We start from the raw sequence: 14,664 nt of genomic DNA, 5'->3' as shown, positions 1-14,664 counted from the left end.
CTGGGGGCCCTCCCTCCGGGAGCCTACGAGGCAGGAAGCTAGCCAGCTGGAAGACTGGTGCTCCCCGCCTGTGGCTTCCTGTGCACTGGAAGCCCTCCTTCCGGGGGCCTATGAGGCCGGGAGTGAGCTGCCGGTCCAAAGACCAGTGCTCCCTGCCTGAGGCGCCCCGTGCGCTGGGGGCCCTCCCTCCGGGAGCCTACGAGGCAGGATCTTTCTTCTTTTTGAGACAGGGTTTCACTGTGTAGTTCAGGTTGGCTTTGAACTCACTTTGTAGCTCAGGCTGGCCTCGAACTTGGAGTGATCCTCTTGCCTCAGCCTCCCAAATGGTGGGATTATAGGCATGTGCTACCATGCCAGCTCTTTGCCCATTTTTAAATTGGACTTTGATTATTGGGTCTTAGAATCTTTTTGTGTTCTGAACACTAGACTTACCAGATACATGATTTTGAAATATTTTGAACCATTCTGTGTGGATGGGCTTTTCACTTCCTTGAGAGTGTTCTTTGAAACAGCAATGTTTAAAATTTTTATTTTTCTTGGACTGTCAGATAGAAGTATATTACTATCCTTTACAACAGTTGTGGATTTGTCAGGTTCTCTCTGTAATTCTCTTGAATTTTGTCTTTCGTGTTTCGAGTCTGCTGTTGTTTGCCTACCAGTTTGTAATTATTATCTTCATGGGGAATCTATTGTTCTCCCATCCCAAGAGAGACAGATTTCTTTCTTCTGCTTGTGAGTTATCTTCCTCATTGAGGTCAAACACTTTCAAAGGTCTCAGCCTTGGTATGTGTATGGTGGGATCTCACTTCTATCTCTGAGCCTTGTTTGAGCTCAACAACTTGTGCTGTGCTTATTCAAAGACTTTGAAACCATTTACAGCTTATTCTTAAGTCTTTTTTTTTTTTTTTCTGATGGTGGAAAGCTCCACTTTTTAGGTAAGCTCAAATACATATTCAAAAGATTGTATTTTATATTTTCTAGCCACTGGTGGTAGGAGAATTTTCAAGTCATCTATTTTGCTCTGTTAGAATGGGACATGTACTTGCTGAATAGTTTATTTTATATTTTTGTCGTTGTTGTTGTTGATTTGTCTGTTAGCTATTTCTGGTTTTTTAGATTCAGAGGTCTCACTATGTTGTCCAGGCTGCTCTTGAATCCTGGGCTCAAGAGATCCTCCTGTCTTAAGCCTCCTGAAGAGCTAGGACTACTGTGCATGCCACTGTGCCTGTCCTATTTTTAGCAGTTTTACTTTCATATTTTTCTAGTTTTCAGCTTAGATCTTTCTCAAATAATGGTTTTACTTTATGAAAAATAACACAATTTCATAACAAAATAATAAGAGAATAACAATAGTTAATATAACTTAGCTCTTTCTATTAATTTAGCTCAGCGGCAAAGCGCCTGCCTGGCAAGCGCAAGGTCGTGAGTTCAGTTCCCGGTACCGGAGAAAAAACAAAAAAAAAAAAAAAAAAAAAAGAAAAGGAAATGTTTATTTTGTGGAGAATAGATATCTCTTCAGTATTTTTAAGCAACTGCATAGAAAAATAAGACAGAAATTGATGTCTGTAAATCACTATTAAATCACAGTTTATTTTTGAGTCTGTAATCTAATTTTCATTTTGTTTTATTTTTACAGTTTAAAACAGAGTGGAAAGTTCCCTGGAAATCCCTGGCCTCCTTATAAGAAAAGGACATCACTTCATCCTAGCTATAAAGGTCTCATGAGACTTTTGCACTGTAAAACTTTACACATTGTGCTATTCACTCTACTTTACAAGGTACAGTAGTAACTTGAACAGAAAGACTTAGACTAGGGTTTATTTTCATAATATTCATACTAAAATGCTAAGGGATAATATTTACATACATTGGTAAAGTGTCTTTATAAAGCAAAGATAAAGATGTTATAATTGCATATATGTGAATTCCAAGTTGAAAGTAACAAAATGACTACACCATTCTTTATGAGAAACTGTTTACCTTGTTCAGATTTAGATAGAAGTATTTGTTTATGGTTTCTGTAGAACAAGAAGTGAGGTGTGCTAAAACTACAAGAGTTATTAAATGACCTGAAGGACTAAAAAAGCCCCAAGCCCTCTAACATGGCAGCTCTGTAGGCAGTGACCTTAGTCTAGGGTGGCTCTCTTTCCTTTTGATCTCTGATTAGGAACGTGGGCCAGAGGGCTCCTATGAAAAGGCATCAAAAACTTGTTTTTGGTAAACATCTTGCAAGCTCAAACAATGCTTTTACTTTATTACTTAGAATTGTTTTTTTCTTGGGCCTTCCTGTGCAGAACTGACTTAATTGGCTAATGTTAATTGTGGACTCAAAAGTTATATGAAGTACATAATGTTGTGGAACCTCTACCTACCTGAGATTTTTATGATCTTACCTGGATAAGGGATGGAAGATAAAATAACTATACCAGAGTTATGCAGATAAAATTACTATAAACATCTGTAACTACAGACATGACAAATACAATTAGATATAAAGAAAACCTATTATTTATTTTTTTTAGAATCTGAAAAATTAAAAGTTAAATTCAAAGAAAATTAAGTGTATTTGTTTTCCCTTCTATTTTTTGTACACTGAAAATCGAACTTAGGATCTTACACTTGCCAGGCAGGCGCTTGTACACTGAGCCATATCCCCAGCCCAAAGCATATTTGTTATACAGATTTCCAATACCATGTTCAAATGTTTTTTTAATTAGTTAAGATAGCATGCATTAAATTTAGTTAAATAAGCCAGTCATGGTGGTGCATGCTTGTAGTCCTAGCACCTGGGAGGCTGAGGCAGGAGGATCATTGTGAGTTCAAGGCCAGCCTGGGCTATATAATGAGTTCAAGACCAGCCTGAAATTAATAGCAAGACCCTGTCTCAAAATAAAGAAACAAACAAAAAATTTTTAGTTAGTCATTTTAGTTTTTTCCTTAATGTTTGCTTCATAATAAAATAATACTTTTGGGGGCTGGGGATTTAGCTCAGCGGCATAGCACCTTCCTGGCAAGTGCAAGGTCGTGAGTTTGATTCCTGGTACTGGAAAAAAAACAAAAACAACAACAACAAAAAAAAAAGCTTTTGGATTTTTATACACCTCTTTCTTTTAGCCTTACTCATGACCAATTCTTTATTTTGCTTAAAATAGTTAAATGTTACTTTAAGCTTTTAGATCAATATCTCAAAAAATGCTTTGAAAAGTTTTTATTACTTTCTAAAGGTATTATTCATTAAATTGATTTAAAATGATCTTTTTGTCACTAAAAAGTATAGAATTTTCTTTCACTGAAAAGCCATTTGTATTTATTTAAAAAATAACACACACTATTTAAAGATTTTCTTAGTGCTCAATTTTAAAACAATGCTTCATATATCCTTGCAGATGTTACTTTAATTGTAGCAGAAATCTTTGGAAGTTCTGTTACTTTCAGTATGAAAATTGAGTTTTAGAGGTTTGATAACTAGTTCAAATGGTAGAGTTAAGTACTCCTCTCAATAATAATTAATAGTTTATGAAAAATTAAGGAAGCCTAACTGCAAATGATTTGTTCTTTCAAGTAGTTTTTAACTTTTTAAATTTGCTTAATATAAACTATTTTATCGAAAATAAAAAGGATGCCTTAGCTGCTCCAAAACTAGTATTTTTATATTTTCGAATCTGTTTATAATAGCTTTTCTGACTTTAATTACACTAAAAACTTCTCTGCTATTGCATTGGCAAGTCCCTTCTAGGAATCAGTTGTCATAAGCCACGTTCATTGCCTGCCATGTTTAACACTAAAGAACATACTAAAAGAACTCTCCAGAAAAATCATTGTTAGTTTTATAGTGCTTAGTAAAAGGATCCTTCTCAAGCTTTTAAATCACTCAGTTGAAACAATAATATCCTATGTGACATCACAAGATTTCAAGTAAAAATTTATTTGGATTTAGCTAGGAATATTTTATTTATTGAGAAAAGGTGGTGTAGGAATGAGAGGCAATGGCTTTGGAATCTTAAATCTTTGTTAGTGTTACTAATGCAAGCTGAGTGTGTGGCTGCGGCTTGGTTCCCTGTGTGACAGTAGTTTAGAAAGGACGACCTCTATGGACACATGGCCTTCAATTCCCTCTTTCTGTAGCTCTTGATCTTTATACCACTGATGTCATTGAACCTTCTGCCATTGAGCATCAGTTGTGAGGAAGTATAATAAGCAAATGAGATGTTAACTCATGTAATTGTCATTGACAATTCTGGACTATTATCCATATTTAGAGATGAGAAAACTAAGGCCAAAATATGTTCTTGTAGGTCAATTAGACGCTGGCAGACTTAGTGTTAAAAAATCATGTTTTAAAAGGGTTTGAAAGCCTGTTCTCTTCACCATTATGCCTCACAAGAAATGAATGGAAGTCCCTCTGAGAGGTGAAAGTAAACATTAGAAAGTCAGGCAGAAGAAAATCTTCAGTTTTAGCTACAGTGGATTAGGTCATAAGTGAACAAGTCCCTTCCTAAGTCCCTCAGCCATTGGAGCAGTTTCTGTGAGGTTCAGCCGTTGGGTTGGTGGTAAACCTGTGGCCACAGCAGGCTGTTTGTTGTCATTGAAAGCTCTAAAAGCTTCACCACTGGGGCCTGTCCTCCTCCTGTTCTCTATCTTACTGCTAACTGACATTGCCACTCCCTGCAGAGCCCCTTCCTTTGTCCCTTCTGTCATTTGGTAAGGTGGCATTTTCAGAAAGGGGACAAGATGACAGCTGTCAGGCCATTCTTTCTTACAGTCTTTTACATACTTTCTTATTAGTGGTCAGTCTTATGACACTGAAAGAGTGATTGGTGTAGGTAGTCCTGGAATTCTGTGTAAGATATATAAGGTTTGCCTTGTGAGATATATGTGTAAGGTCAGATTCATCGTATTTTCCTCAGAGAGCCCTTTCTACTGACCATTCCTTTTCCCTTAATCACATAAACCACACTTTGACATACACATTTATACAGGTGGACACAATACTCAGAGGCTCAGTATCTTAAAGACAAATTAGAAGAACATTGGTACTTTATAAATGTTTATTATGTTTCCAGTTTTCTGCTAGGTGTTGTGTTAAGCACATTTGCATTTGCATAAAGTATCCTATTTGACAAACTTACTTATCTAATATACTTACTTGTCTTTAGGACAAGAGTATCAACAAATTAGGATGTAAGATGTTCTTGTTAAATTATCTTTTTTATTTTATTTTATTATTTTTTTTCTTTTTGAGACAGGGTCTCGCTGTACAGTTCAGGCTGGTCTTGAGCTTACTTTGTAGCCCAGGTTAGCCTTGAACTTGCAAAGATCCTCCTGCCTCAGCCTCCTGAGTGCTGGGATTACAGGTGTGCACAGTCACACCTGGTTTAAATTATTTTATTAAGATGGGTGTAGTGGTATGTGCCAGTAGTGCCAAGAAACCTGAGGTAGGAGGATCATGTGAGCCCCACAAGTTTGAGACCAGCCTAGGAACACAAGGAGACTGTCTCAAAAATTTAAAAAAGAAACCACATACTTGTATATTTATGTTAATGGTTTTGTGAGCTATTTGATATGTTAACTTTTAGGAAATTTGCACTTAAAGTGCTGTGTGATCTATAAAGGAAACTTGTTTTTTGGTTTTCTTTTACAAGATGTACCTTCTCTCACATATTGATTTTTATCAAATTTAATCAATTATATTTGATTATTTTCCCCTATATTAAAATGTTTTTGGATCTTTATATTATGTGGAAAAGAAAATTATGAGTCATTTTCTTCCCTTTTTAAAGATTTTGATGGATCATCAAAATCTGTCAGAACACGTACTCTGCATGGTCTTGTATCTGATTGAATTAGGACTTGAAAATTCTGCTGAAGATGAATCAGATGAAGAGGTAAGTCTTTTTTTTTGTTTTTTTGTTTTTGTTGTTGTTTGTAAGTTGTTTTTTGTATGTTGAAATTTTTAGATAGGTGGCTACCCCTATCTGACTGTAGGCAATTGTTAATAGGCTGATGTAAAAAAGTGTACTGAGGAATTTTTCATACTCGTGTAGGATCTTCTAAGGAACTGCCGATATTAGAAAAGTCACTGTTGGCTTCCAAATACATAGAGGTCTTTTAGAGTTTGCATTGATACTTATGAAATTACTTCACTTATGGAATTTCAGAATTTGAGATTTATTGTTCGTATCACAAGAATTAACCTAAGAAAAGTGGTTGATGCATTTTGGTGTTATGGTTAAAACATTGATTAATTCTAATAATTTGATTAGGGTTTTTTTTTTAGTAGCACATTCTTTCCAGATTTTAAGATAATGGAATAAGTAAGTGAGAAAAAGTTGGGGCTGGGGATATACCTCAGTGGCATAAGCGCCTGCCTGGCAAGCGCAAGGTCGTGAGTTCTAGCCCCAGTACCGCAAAAAAAAAAAAAAAAAAGAGAAAAAGTTTAAAGTAGTGAAGAATACAAGTTGTTAATGTGTTTCAGGATTTCAGAAGTATTATTTCCAAAGGAATAGTTACTACCACAAAATAATTTTAATAAAATTTTACTAACGTAAGATTCTTCTCATCTCCTACCCAGAAAGACAGATGCAACATAGCATAGTAACAGCTAAAGCAAAAGCAAAAACAAGAATTTCCAGATTGAAAAATATATGTTTTAGTTGTTTGATAATTTTACTAGAGTTAGCCATGTTACTATTGAGAAATTTATTATTATATTTATTATTCAATTTGGTTTTATTTAAATTTATTTACTTTATAATTTGTGGATGAGACTGTAAAGGAATTTAGGAGTATGACAGGCACTAGATGATTTTTTGGCCTTGTTACATCTCCATTGTACCTTACAACTGAAGTGATAAGCTTTCATATTGGTTATGTTTGTTTTAGGTATCAATGGCTGGACCAGAACGTTGTCATGACAGTTGGTTTCCTGGGAGTAACTTAGTATCAAACATGCGGCACTTTATAAACTATGTTAGAGTGAGAGTTCCAGAGACTGCTCCTGAGGTGAAGAGAGACCCACCTGCAAGTACAAGCTCTGATAGTTTGGGTTCATTACAAGTAAGTGTTTTAGGGAAGCACTTTATGTTTGTTGGGAGATATTGTTTGGATCACATTGTGATATCCAGAAGAAAAAAGAATGTGGTTATAGATAACTTTAAACTGTCTTTTATTTCCTTTAATATATTTAAGCAACTTCTGCCTCACCGGTCTTTTTCCTTTAACCTACCAGCGTTCACGACCACCTAAAGTTCTTCAGAGAGAGGTAGATGTGTATGATGTTTGCATTAACTAGCAACATGGCTTTAACTGGAAATGGGAAAGAAAAAAAAAACCCACATTGCAGTATTTGTGTGTGTTGTGTGTGTTCAATTAATATGGCCAAATTAAAAACAATTTCATGGGCTGGTTGTGAGGCTTAGTGGTACCGTACTTGCCTAGCGCTCATGAGGCCTGGGGTTCTATCTTCAGCACCCTGCCCCCCAAAAGTTTCTTTAATTTATATGTGTTTTTTAAAAAATAAAGCTATTTAGTCTTCATTTTAAAGAAGATTTGCATTATTATTATTCTCAAAAATAACACTGAATAGTTAATAGTGTATTTTTCTTACTAGTGTTAGAAATATTTTGGATCAGTTATAGTGGCACATTTGGACCTATTTACATTTAACTTTGAAGCAGTTACTAACATCTTAAAAATGACTCCAAAAAAAAAATGACTCCACTATTTTTTAAATAAAAATAAATTTAATTGCTAGCAGCATGTCCATTTAAAAATATTGTTTTGGCTTCCATGGCAATTAATTTATTTTGATAAGCCCGTAAAATGTTAAACTCTATATGTTGTGTATTTGGACTCATTTTGAAAAACAGCGCTCATTGCATGTAGCTTAATTAATTTTAATTAAAGCAGAAATGAAAAATTTGAAATGACATGCCAACTCACTATACTTAAACTGTCCTAGTTCCTACAAACTAGTTTTTTTGTGAGTGTTGAATCAGACATTTTTCATAGAGTCTATTTGTAAAAAACTTTGTTTTTAATGTGCTTGTGCTGTGAACATCATATAAGGGGTTTTAATTTAAATATTGGAACCTCTGTAAGGGCAGTCTTTGCCTATCTTGAAGGCAGTACTTTAAAAATAAAAGATCTTGGATGTTAAAAAATAACGCATACTCATTTCGGGCATTGTCTTTGTGCTCTCTTTAAAAGCTGATGAAATACATTAAACTGACTCATGCAGTTTGACTGCTTTAGCAAAAAGCCTATTTAGAAGATAAATTATTGAGGAAAACAGTTAAAAAATCTATTTAAATAACAAATCACAGTAATATTCAAATGTGAAACAAATCAATTTGATCTTTTATATTTATATTTTAATGCAATAACTAATCATTTGTGAGAAATAATTTTTAAACTTTGAAGTTTCTTAAAAGTGAAATTAATTACTGGTTCAGATTTGTTAACTTAGAAAATTAAAAAGAAAACCATAATTTTCTTACCTGGAAACTATAGCAATCTTTCTGAAATTAGCGAAGAGTATAGTTTTCTTTAGAACGGTGAATAGAAGAGCTTTTTTTCCTTTAAACTGGAGAAATTTAGTTTATGATTTGTCCTCAGCATGACTATAGATATTGCTTAAGTTTTATTTATTTTTCTTTGTAGTTATACTGAGGAGGTTTAGAAAGAGGTGTTATTGCCGATACTCTTTTTTCTTATTGCTGTTTCCAGATTAAATGGGACTAAATCTATTTGAGAAAGAGAGGTGAAGGGATAGACTTTAAGAGCCAAACTATTGAATAAATCTTTGGATGACACTTTGAGCATTTCGTTTGGAAATGTAGTAATGTATTTTTAGAGCTCATATTGAGTAACTTTTCTTGATTTCTTTCTCATTTGTACTGGTAGAATTCTGGCACAGCTCAAGTTTTCAGCTTAGTAGCAGAGCGCAGAAAGAAATTTCAGGAGATCATCAATCGTAGTACCAGTGAAGCAAATCAGGTGGTTCGTCCCAAAACTTCAAGTAAATGGTCTGCACCTGGTTCTACTCCCCAGTTAACAACAGCCATTTTGGAGATTAAAGAAAGTATATTGTCTTTGCTTATTAAACTTCACCACAAACTCTCAGGAAAACAAAACTCCTATTATCCTCCGTGGCTTGATGACATTGAAGTTTTAATTCAACCAGAAATTCCTAAATACAGTCATGGAGATGGTATAACTGCAGTCGAAAGAATTTTACTAAAAGCTGCATTGCAAAGCAGAATGAACAAACGCATCATTGAAGAGATATGTAGAAAAGTGACCCCTCCTGTACCACCCAAAAAAATCACTGCAGCAGAGAAGAAAACTCTGGACAAAGAAGAAAGGTAATTTCTATTTTTAATGTTTTAAGTGTGCGTGGTACAGTTGAAGATTGACTTAATTTTCTCCTTTTTTGGTTACAGTCATAGCTGATTGGTTTGTAAGAAAAAATGTACGTTGTCACTACTTGTTTCTTGATGATTTCGTCTTTATCGCCTATCCTGCTGTCATAAACATGACAGCGTGAATCCTGAGTGACTGGGAAGGTGTGTATGTGTGTGTATGTGTGAGAGAGAGAGAGCGCATGAGCGAGCAAGCACAGGAAGAAGAGGATGTTTTCTGATGAATTCCCATAATGCTAGAAGACCAGGACATTAGAAATTGTTTTTTTCAGATGGAATTCAAGATTGTCGTTGCTCACTTCTCTGAGGTTATAAATAACATCGTATTGATTTAATTTCTCTAAAACAAATTTGTCTGTGGAAGCAACAATTATATGGTTATGCAAGCAACAGTTAGATGGTTAAGGTACATACTTTCCCTTATAGAAAGCTGAAAGGGATTATCTCAGTTACTATTTTAAGAACTCTAGCTGGGTGTGGTGGCACACGCTTGTAATTCCAGCACTCAGGAAACTGAGGCAGGATTACTGCAAGTTTGAGACCATCCTGGCTTACAAAGTGAGCTCAAGGCCAGCCTGAACTGCACAGCGAGACCCTGTCTCAAAAAGACAAAACAAATCAAAGAACCCTAGACTTTTATTATTTAAGTCCTCTCTTTTTGGTGGTAAAAATCATTGTTGACAGATTGTTCTCTGTACTGTTGTGAGCAGTATGAAAAAGACATCATTTGATAGTCTGAAGTGTACTTTAGAGTTATTTTCTAATTTTATCTTTGTCGGTACTCTTAAAACTAAATATAGGCAGTTATAGGTTGAATCATCAGGGAAAACCTAACATGGATTTTATACCAAAACCTGCCCCTCTCCAGCGTTAACCAGGCTCTCTTCTGGGTGTAGACTATAAAGTTTTGTTCAGTGCTGGACTTCCTGACCTTGAGGAAGTGATACTGTAGTGAGGGGATAGACCAGTAAACAGATAGTTACTAGTGGAATGAATACTATGTTTGGTGCAGGGTGTGTTAGTGGGAGCAGTAGGACATAAGGGCAAGAAAGTAACCAGGTATCCTAGAGCTGGCACTTAATGTAAATGGTTACAGGGAAGCCACCAAAGGATTTTAAGAAGGGGATTAATATGCAGTGAAATCACATGCAGGTGGATTAGAGTGGGGTAAGACTGGCAACTGGGAGACCAGGCAATTTAAGAATCTAGGTGGGCAGGTGTGGCAAAGGGCCTAGGATGACAAGGAAAGGAGGTATATATGAGATATTTAGCAGGTACATGTCAGACTTGATGATCAGTATGCTATGGGAGTTGAGGGAGAAGTCATAAATTGTTCCTACAGCTCCATTTGGATGCTGTCCTTGTTTACCAAGATAAGGAGTTTTAGGAGGGGGCTAAGGTTTAGCAATAAAATCGATACGCTCAGTTCTGGCCGTGAATGAGTTTCAGGAGGACATCCTAGTGAAGGTATCTAGCTAGAGGGTTTGTGTCTTCAGGGAGAATTCTTAGAACTACAGATTTTTTTCATCAAGGTAGTAGTGGAAGCCTTGTATATGGGAGAGTATGCATAGTCGGCAGATAAAAAGACTATAAGAACTTGAGGAAAAACACTAAAGGGAATGGCTGTGGGAGGGGTACCTACAAAGTTGACTGAAGGAGTGGCTGGAGTGGAGTAGGAGGGAAACTGGAATGAGTGGCAGTTGAGAAGGCCCAAGAGTTCAGCCAAAAGCAGTCACTGAGATTATTCAGTAAAAGGTGAGATAAGAACTGCAGTCCCATTTGATTTGCTGGTTAGGAGGTCATCCTTTGTAACAGTATCAAGAGCAATTTTAGTTACATATCTAGTGACAGTACTTCATTCCTGGTGTAATAAAAAGTTTGTCACAGAAAATTCATATGAAAGATGTACATAAAAACCTATGTAGATTAAGGATTTAGGAACATTTCTATTCCATTCTCATAGTATTGCACTTTATAAATAGAAGTTATAAAGAAATAACCTATACTTTAGATGCCAACTTATTACTTTTAATTTAGTAACCACCTAAGGTTAATAATCTGATAAAAGTAGAAGGTTGAAAACCAGGTAGGATTTTGATTTTGGTAAACTTTTTCTAAATTAGTGGTGTTTCCTTCTGATTATATTATAGTGTCTTTTTTTTTAAATATGGAAGATAGACATTAGGTGAATGACAGTTTATTTGTTAGGGATTTTTGTAGTTATTACTAATAACATATATACTGGAGGACATAGTTTAGATTTTTTTAAATAAAGGTCTGAATGCTCTTGTGATAAATAATACTGTAAAATTTTTAGATTTCCTTTGAATAGTTATGGTATTGACAAGCACATGAAGCTAATTCTGTAGTAGACAGCTGTGAATTAAGAGGTTGTTTTCACTTGTGCATTCTCCATGCTAGATTAAGTTTTATAATAAGGCAGAACAGTTCATAAACACTTAATGATGATCCATTTCCCAGTATTCCAGCTATAGGCAATCTTGGTATCCCTTTCATGATAAATTAACTCAATAGAAAATGTTGCAAACTGGAAATCTTAGCTGGTTGTAGTAATATGCAACTTCAATGTCTTCATCTCCAGGATAATAGTGGAATATTTCTGAAATGTACTGAATCTACCAGAACTTGTTTATGTCTTGTGTTAAAGGTCTTTATTTAAACTTATGCCCAATTTTAGTAAAGAAATAGCCTAGATTAAGAAAAATATTCCCCACAATGACATTCCATTTCTGGTTACATAGAAAACTGATACTAAGAATGCATCTTGATTCTAATGTCAAGCAGTTACACTTGAAGTTTTCTTTTTTTTGTTTTTTTTTCCGGTACCGGGAATCAAACTCACGACCTTGCACTTACCAGGCAGGTGCTGTGCCACTGAGCTAAATCCCCAGCCCCCACTTAAGATTTTCTTATTTTTCATGTTTAGATTTGAAATCCTCTCTATGGACATTTTTATTTTAAATGTTCATGTACATGTTTAAAGGTGAACTTGGGATGGCCTTAATTAAAGAAGCATATCAAATCTTATAAATTGACAAAGTACTGATATAGGAGTCTAAACATATGTTCTGTCAAGATTCTGATGTTCCTCATAGCAATTTTGGAGGTCTATTAGAGTTTGAACATCAGTAGCATTTTTTGTTTGCTTTCATTTCGAGACTGGACTTAATTTTTATAAGCTTTTTATTTCAAAGCAATCTTAAACTAACAAATGTTTTAAAGACAATGCAAGGAACACCCTGAAACATTTTAGAGTAATTTGCTGGTGTGGTGCTCCTTCACTTCACAGTACTTTCGTATGTATTTCCTAGAAGTAAGGACTTTTTCCTACATAACCTCATTGCTATCACCAAAGTCAGAAAATTAAGGCAGGTGTGGTAGCATGTGACTGCAGTCAGTTATCGGGAGGCAGAAAGATCACTTGAGCCTAAAAGTTGAGGTGAGCCTTGACAATTAGTAAGACCTCATCTCAAAAGAAGAAAAAAAAAAAAAAGGAGTTAACACTGTATTTGATTATGATTAAATCCTTAGAGCTCAGGTTTAAATGATTGTTCAGTCTGTTTTATAATCAGTTGTTTCATTTAATTGTCTTTTTGTCTCTTGCAATAAATGAACAGTTTCTTCAGTTTTTATTTTTGTGACTTGGTACTGCTGGTGATTACAGTATAGTAGCGACATTATGGAATGTACTTCAGTTAGGACTTACCTGTTCAGCTTCCAATTATGCATCTTTGGCAGGAATGTCAGTGGAGTGTTCTTTTCATTGCATCTGATCAGGTGTCACATGATTTCAGTTAATTTCATTACTGGTGGCTAAATTTGATCACTTAATTACAAGCGTGTCTTCTACATTTTTTCAAGGTTAAGTTATCTTTTCCCTCCTTTGTGATTAATACTTAATTTGTGGAGAGATACTTTGACATATAATAATGTTCCATTTCTTACCTACTTCCAATATATTACTTATTTTTATTAGTATGAACTCATGGGTTCCTATTTTATCTTGTGGGTTATAATCAGATGTGCTCATTATTCATTTTGATGCTTGAATTATTCTAGATTTCCTAGGTCACACTAGGAATTCCTTCAAAGCTGGTGTTTGTGTCCTTTTGCTCAATCCCCATAATTCTTCGACTGTAGTCAAAGTTTTTGGGAGGCAGGAAGATCACTTGAGCCTAAAAGTTGAGATAAGCCTTGACAGTTAGTAAGACCTCATCTTATGTTCTTAATTTCTTGTTTTCTAGGGCAGTGTTCTTATTTTCTAGGGAAATTAGATCTTCCAAGCTCATCTTGTACTTGAAGTTAGCCATTTCTCCAGAGTCCTGGTGATTTTTTAGTAGAAAACAGTATTTAGAAACCACACACTACATGCTTATTTTAATAGGGAGTAGCTGTTTTCAGGTCCTCCTAGTGGACAGGGCTGGGGACAGTGAGTGTGTGTCTCTGTATGTCTGTTTACATTGGGGGCAGGAGAGGGAGAAATATATTTTCATGTCTGTCTGTGTATTTTGAAAATTCTTAATTTATCCTGATACAATTCCAATATGATACCAGAGTAGTCATTTTTGTTTTCTTTCTTTCCATGTTTATAACTCACTCATAATCTCCATTCCTTGTATATATATGAAACTCTCTGATCATTTTCTTGCAGTCTTTTTTCCCACGAGTTCCTTTTTTATGCCAGACTGTTGGGTCCTGACACCCTGTACCATGCAGTGGTAGGCACTTTCTATGTTTAGGAAGGGAAGAGAGGGGAGAGATAGATTTATTTTTCTGAAATGATCAGTATCATTCAGAATTAACTTTGATGAATAAGGTGAGTGATTACCCTGGGTAATATTTTGGCTCAAAAGCAATGTAAAAGAGTTATAGTGACAAAATAATAAGGCAGATTTTCTTATGTGGATCCTAAATTATCTATGAATGTTAGAATATTAAAAATTTTTTGAATGTTATTGGCAAAAATGTGTAACTTCTTATGGTGAGGTGGACCATGGCATTTCACTTTATCATTGCATTAATTTGGTGAGAGCATGTCTTGGTTACTTTTCTTTCATTGTGGAGACAAAATACCTGACAACCCAAATTAAAGCAGGGAAGGTTTATTTAGCTCACGGTTTGTGGAGGTTTCAGTCTGTACTTGGCTGGCTGTGAGGCAGAGTGGCACATGGCAAAGGGCAACCATTCATGGCGGCAGAAAACAGCAAAAGCAACAAGAGCA

At 35.3% G+C, this 14,664-nt stretch overlaps 1 protein-coding gene across 1 annotated transcript in view; it reads left to right on the top strand.

Moving 5' to 3' along the window:
- Ubr3 (ubiquitin protein ligase E3 component n-recognin 3 (putative)) overlaps positions 1–14,664 on the top strand; it is a 190,361-nt gene that overhangs the window by 78,457 nt on the left and 97,240 nt on the right. Inside the window, exons 21-24 of the mRNA XM_013518691.1 lie at positions 1,637–1,778; positions 5,781–5,885; positions 6,883–7,056; positions 8,905–9,365. Of these exons, the coding sequence (XP_013374145.1) occupies positions 1,637–1,778; positions 5,781–5,885; positions 6,883–7,056; positions 8,905–9,365 (882 nt within the window). The remainder of the gene's footprint in view (positions 1–1,636; positions 1,779–5,780; positions 5,886–6,882; positions 7,057–8,904; positions 9,366–14,664) is intronic.

This window comes from Chinchilla lanigera, unplaced genomic scaffold, assembly GCF_000276665.1.
Source record: "Chinchilla lanigera isolate Chin_1 unplaced genomic scaffold, ChiLan1.0 scaffold00048, whole genome shotgun sequence".
NCBI classification, from domain to species: Eukaryota; Metazoa; Chordata; class Mammalia; order Rodentia; family Chinchillidae; genus Chinchilla; species Chinchilla lanigera.
The sequence above is the reverse complement of the archived record's forward strand: the minus strand, read 5'-3'. Positions and strand labels throughout refer to the sequence as shown.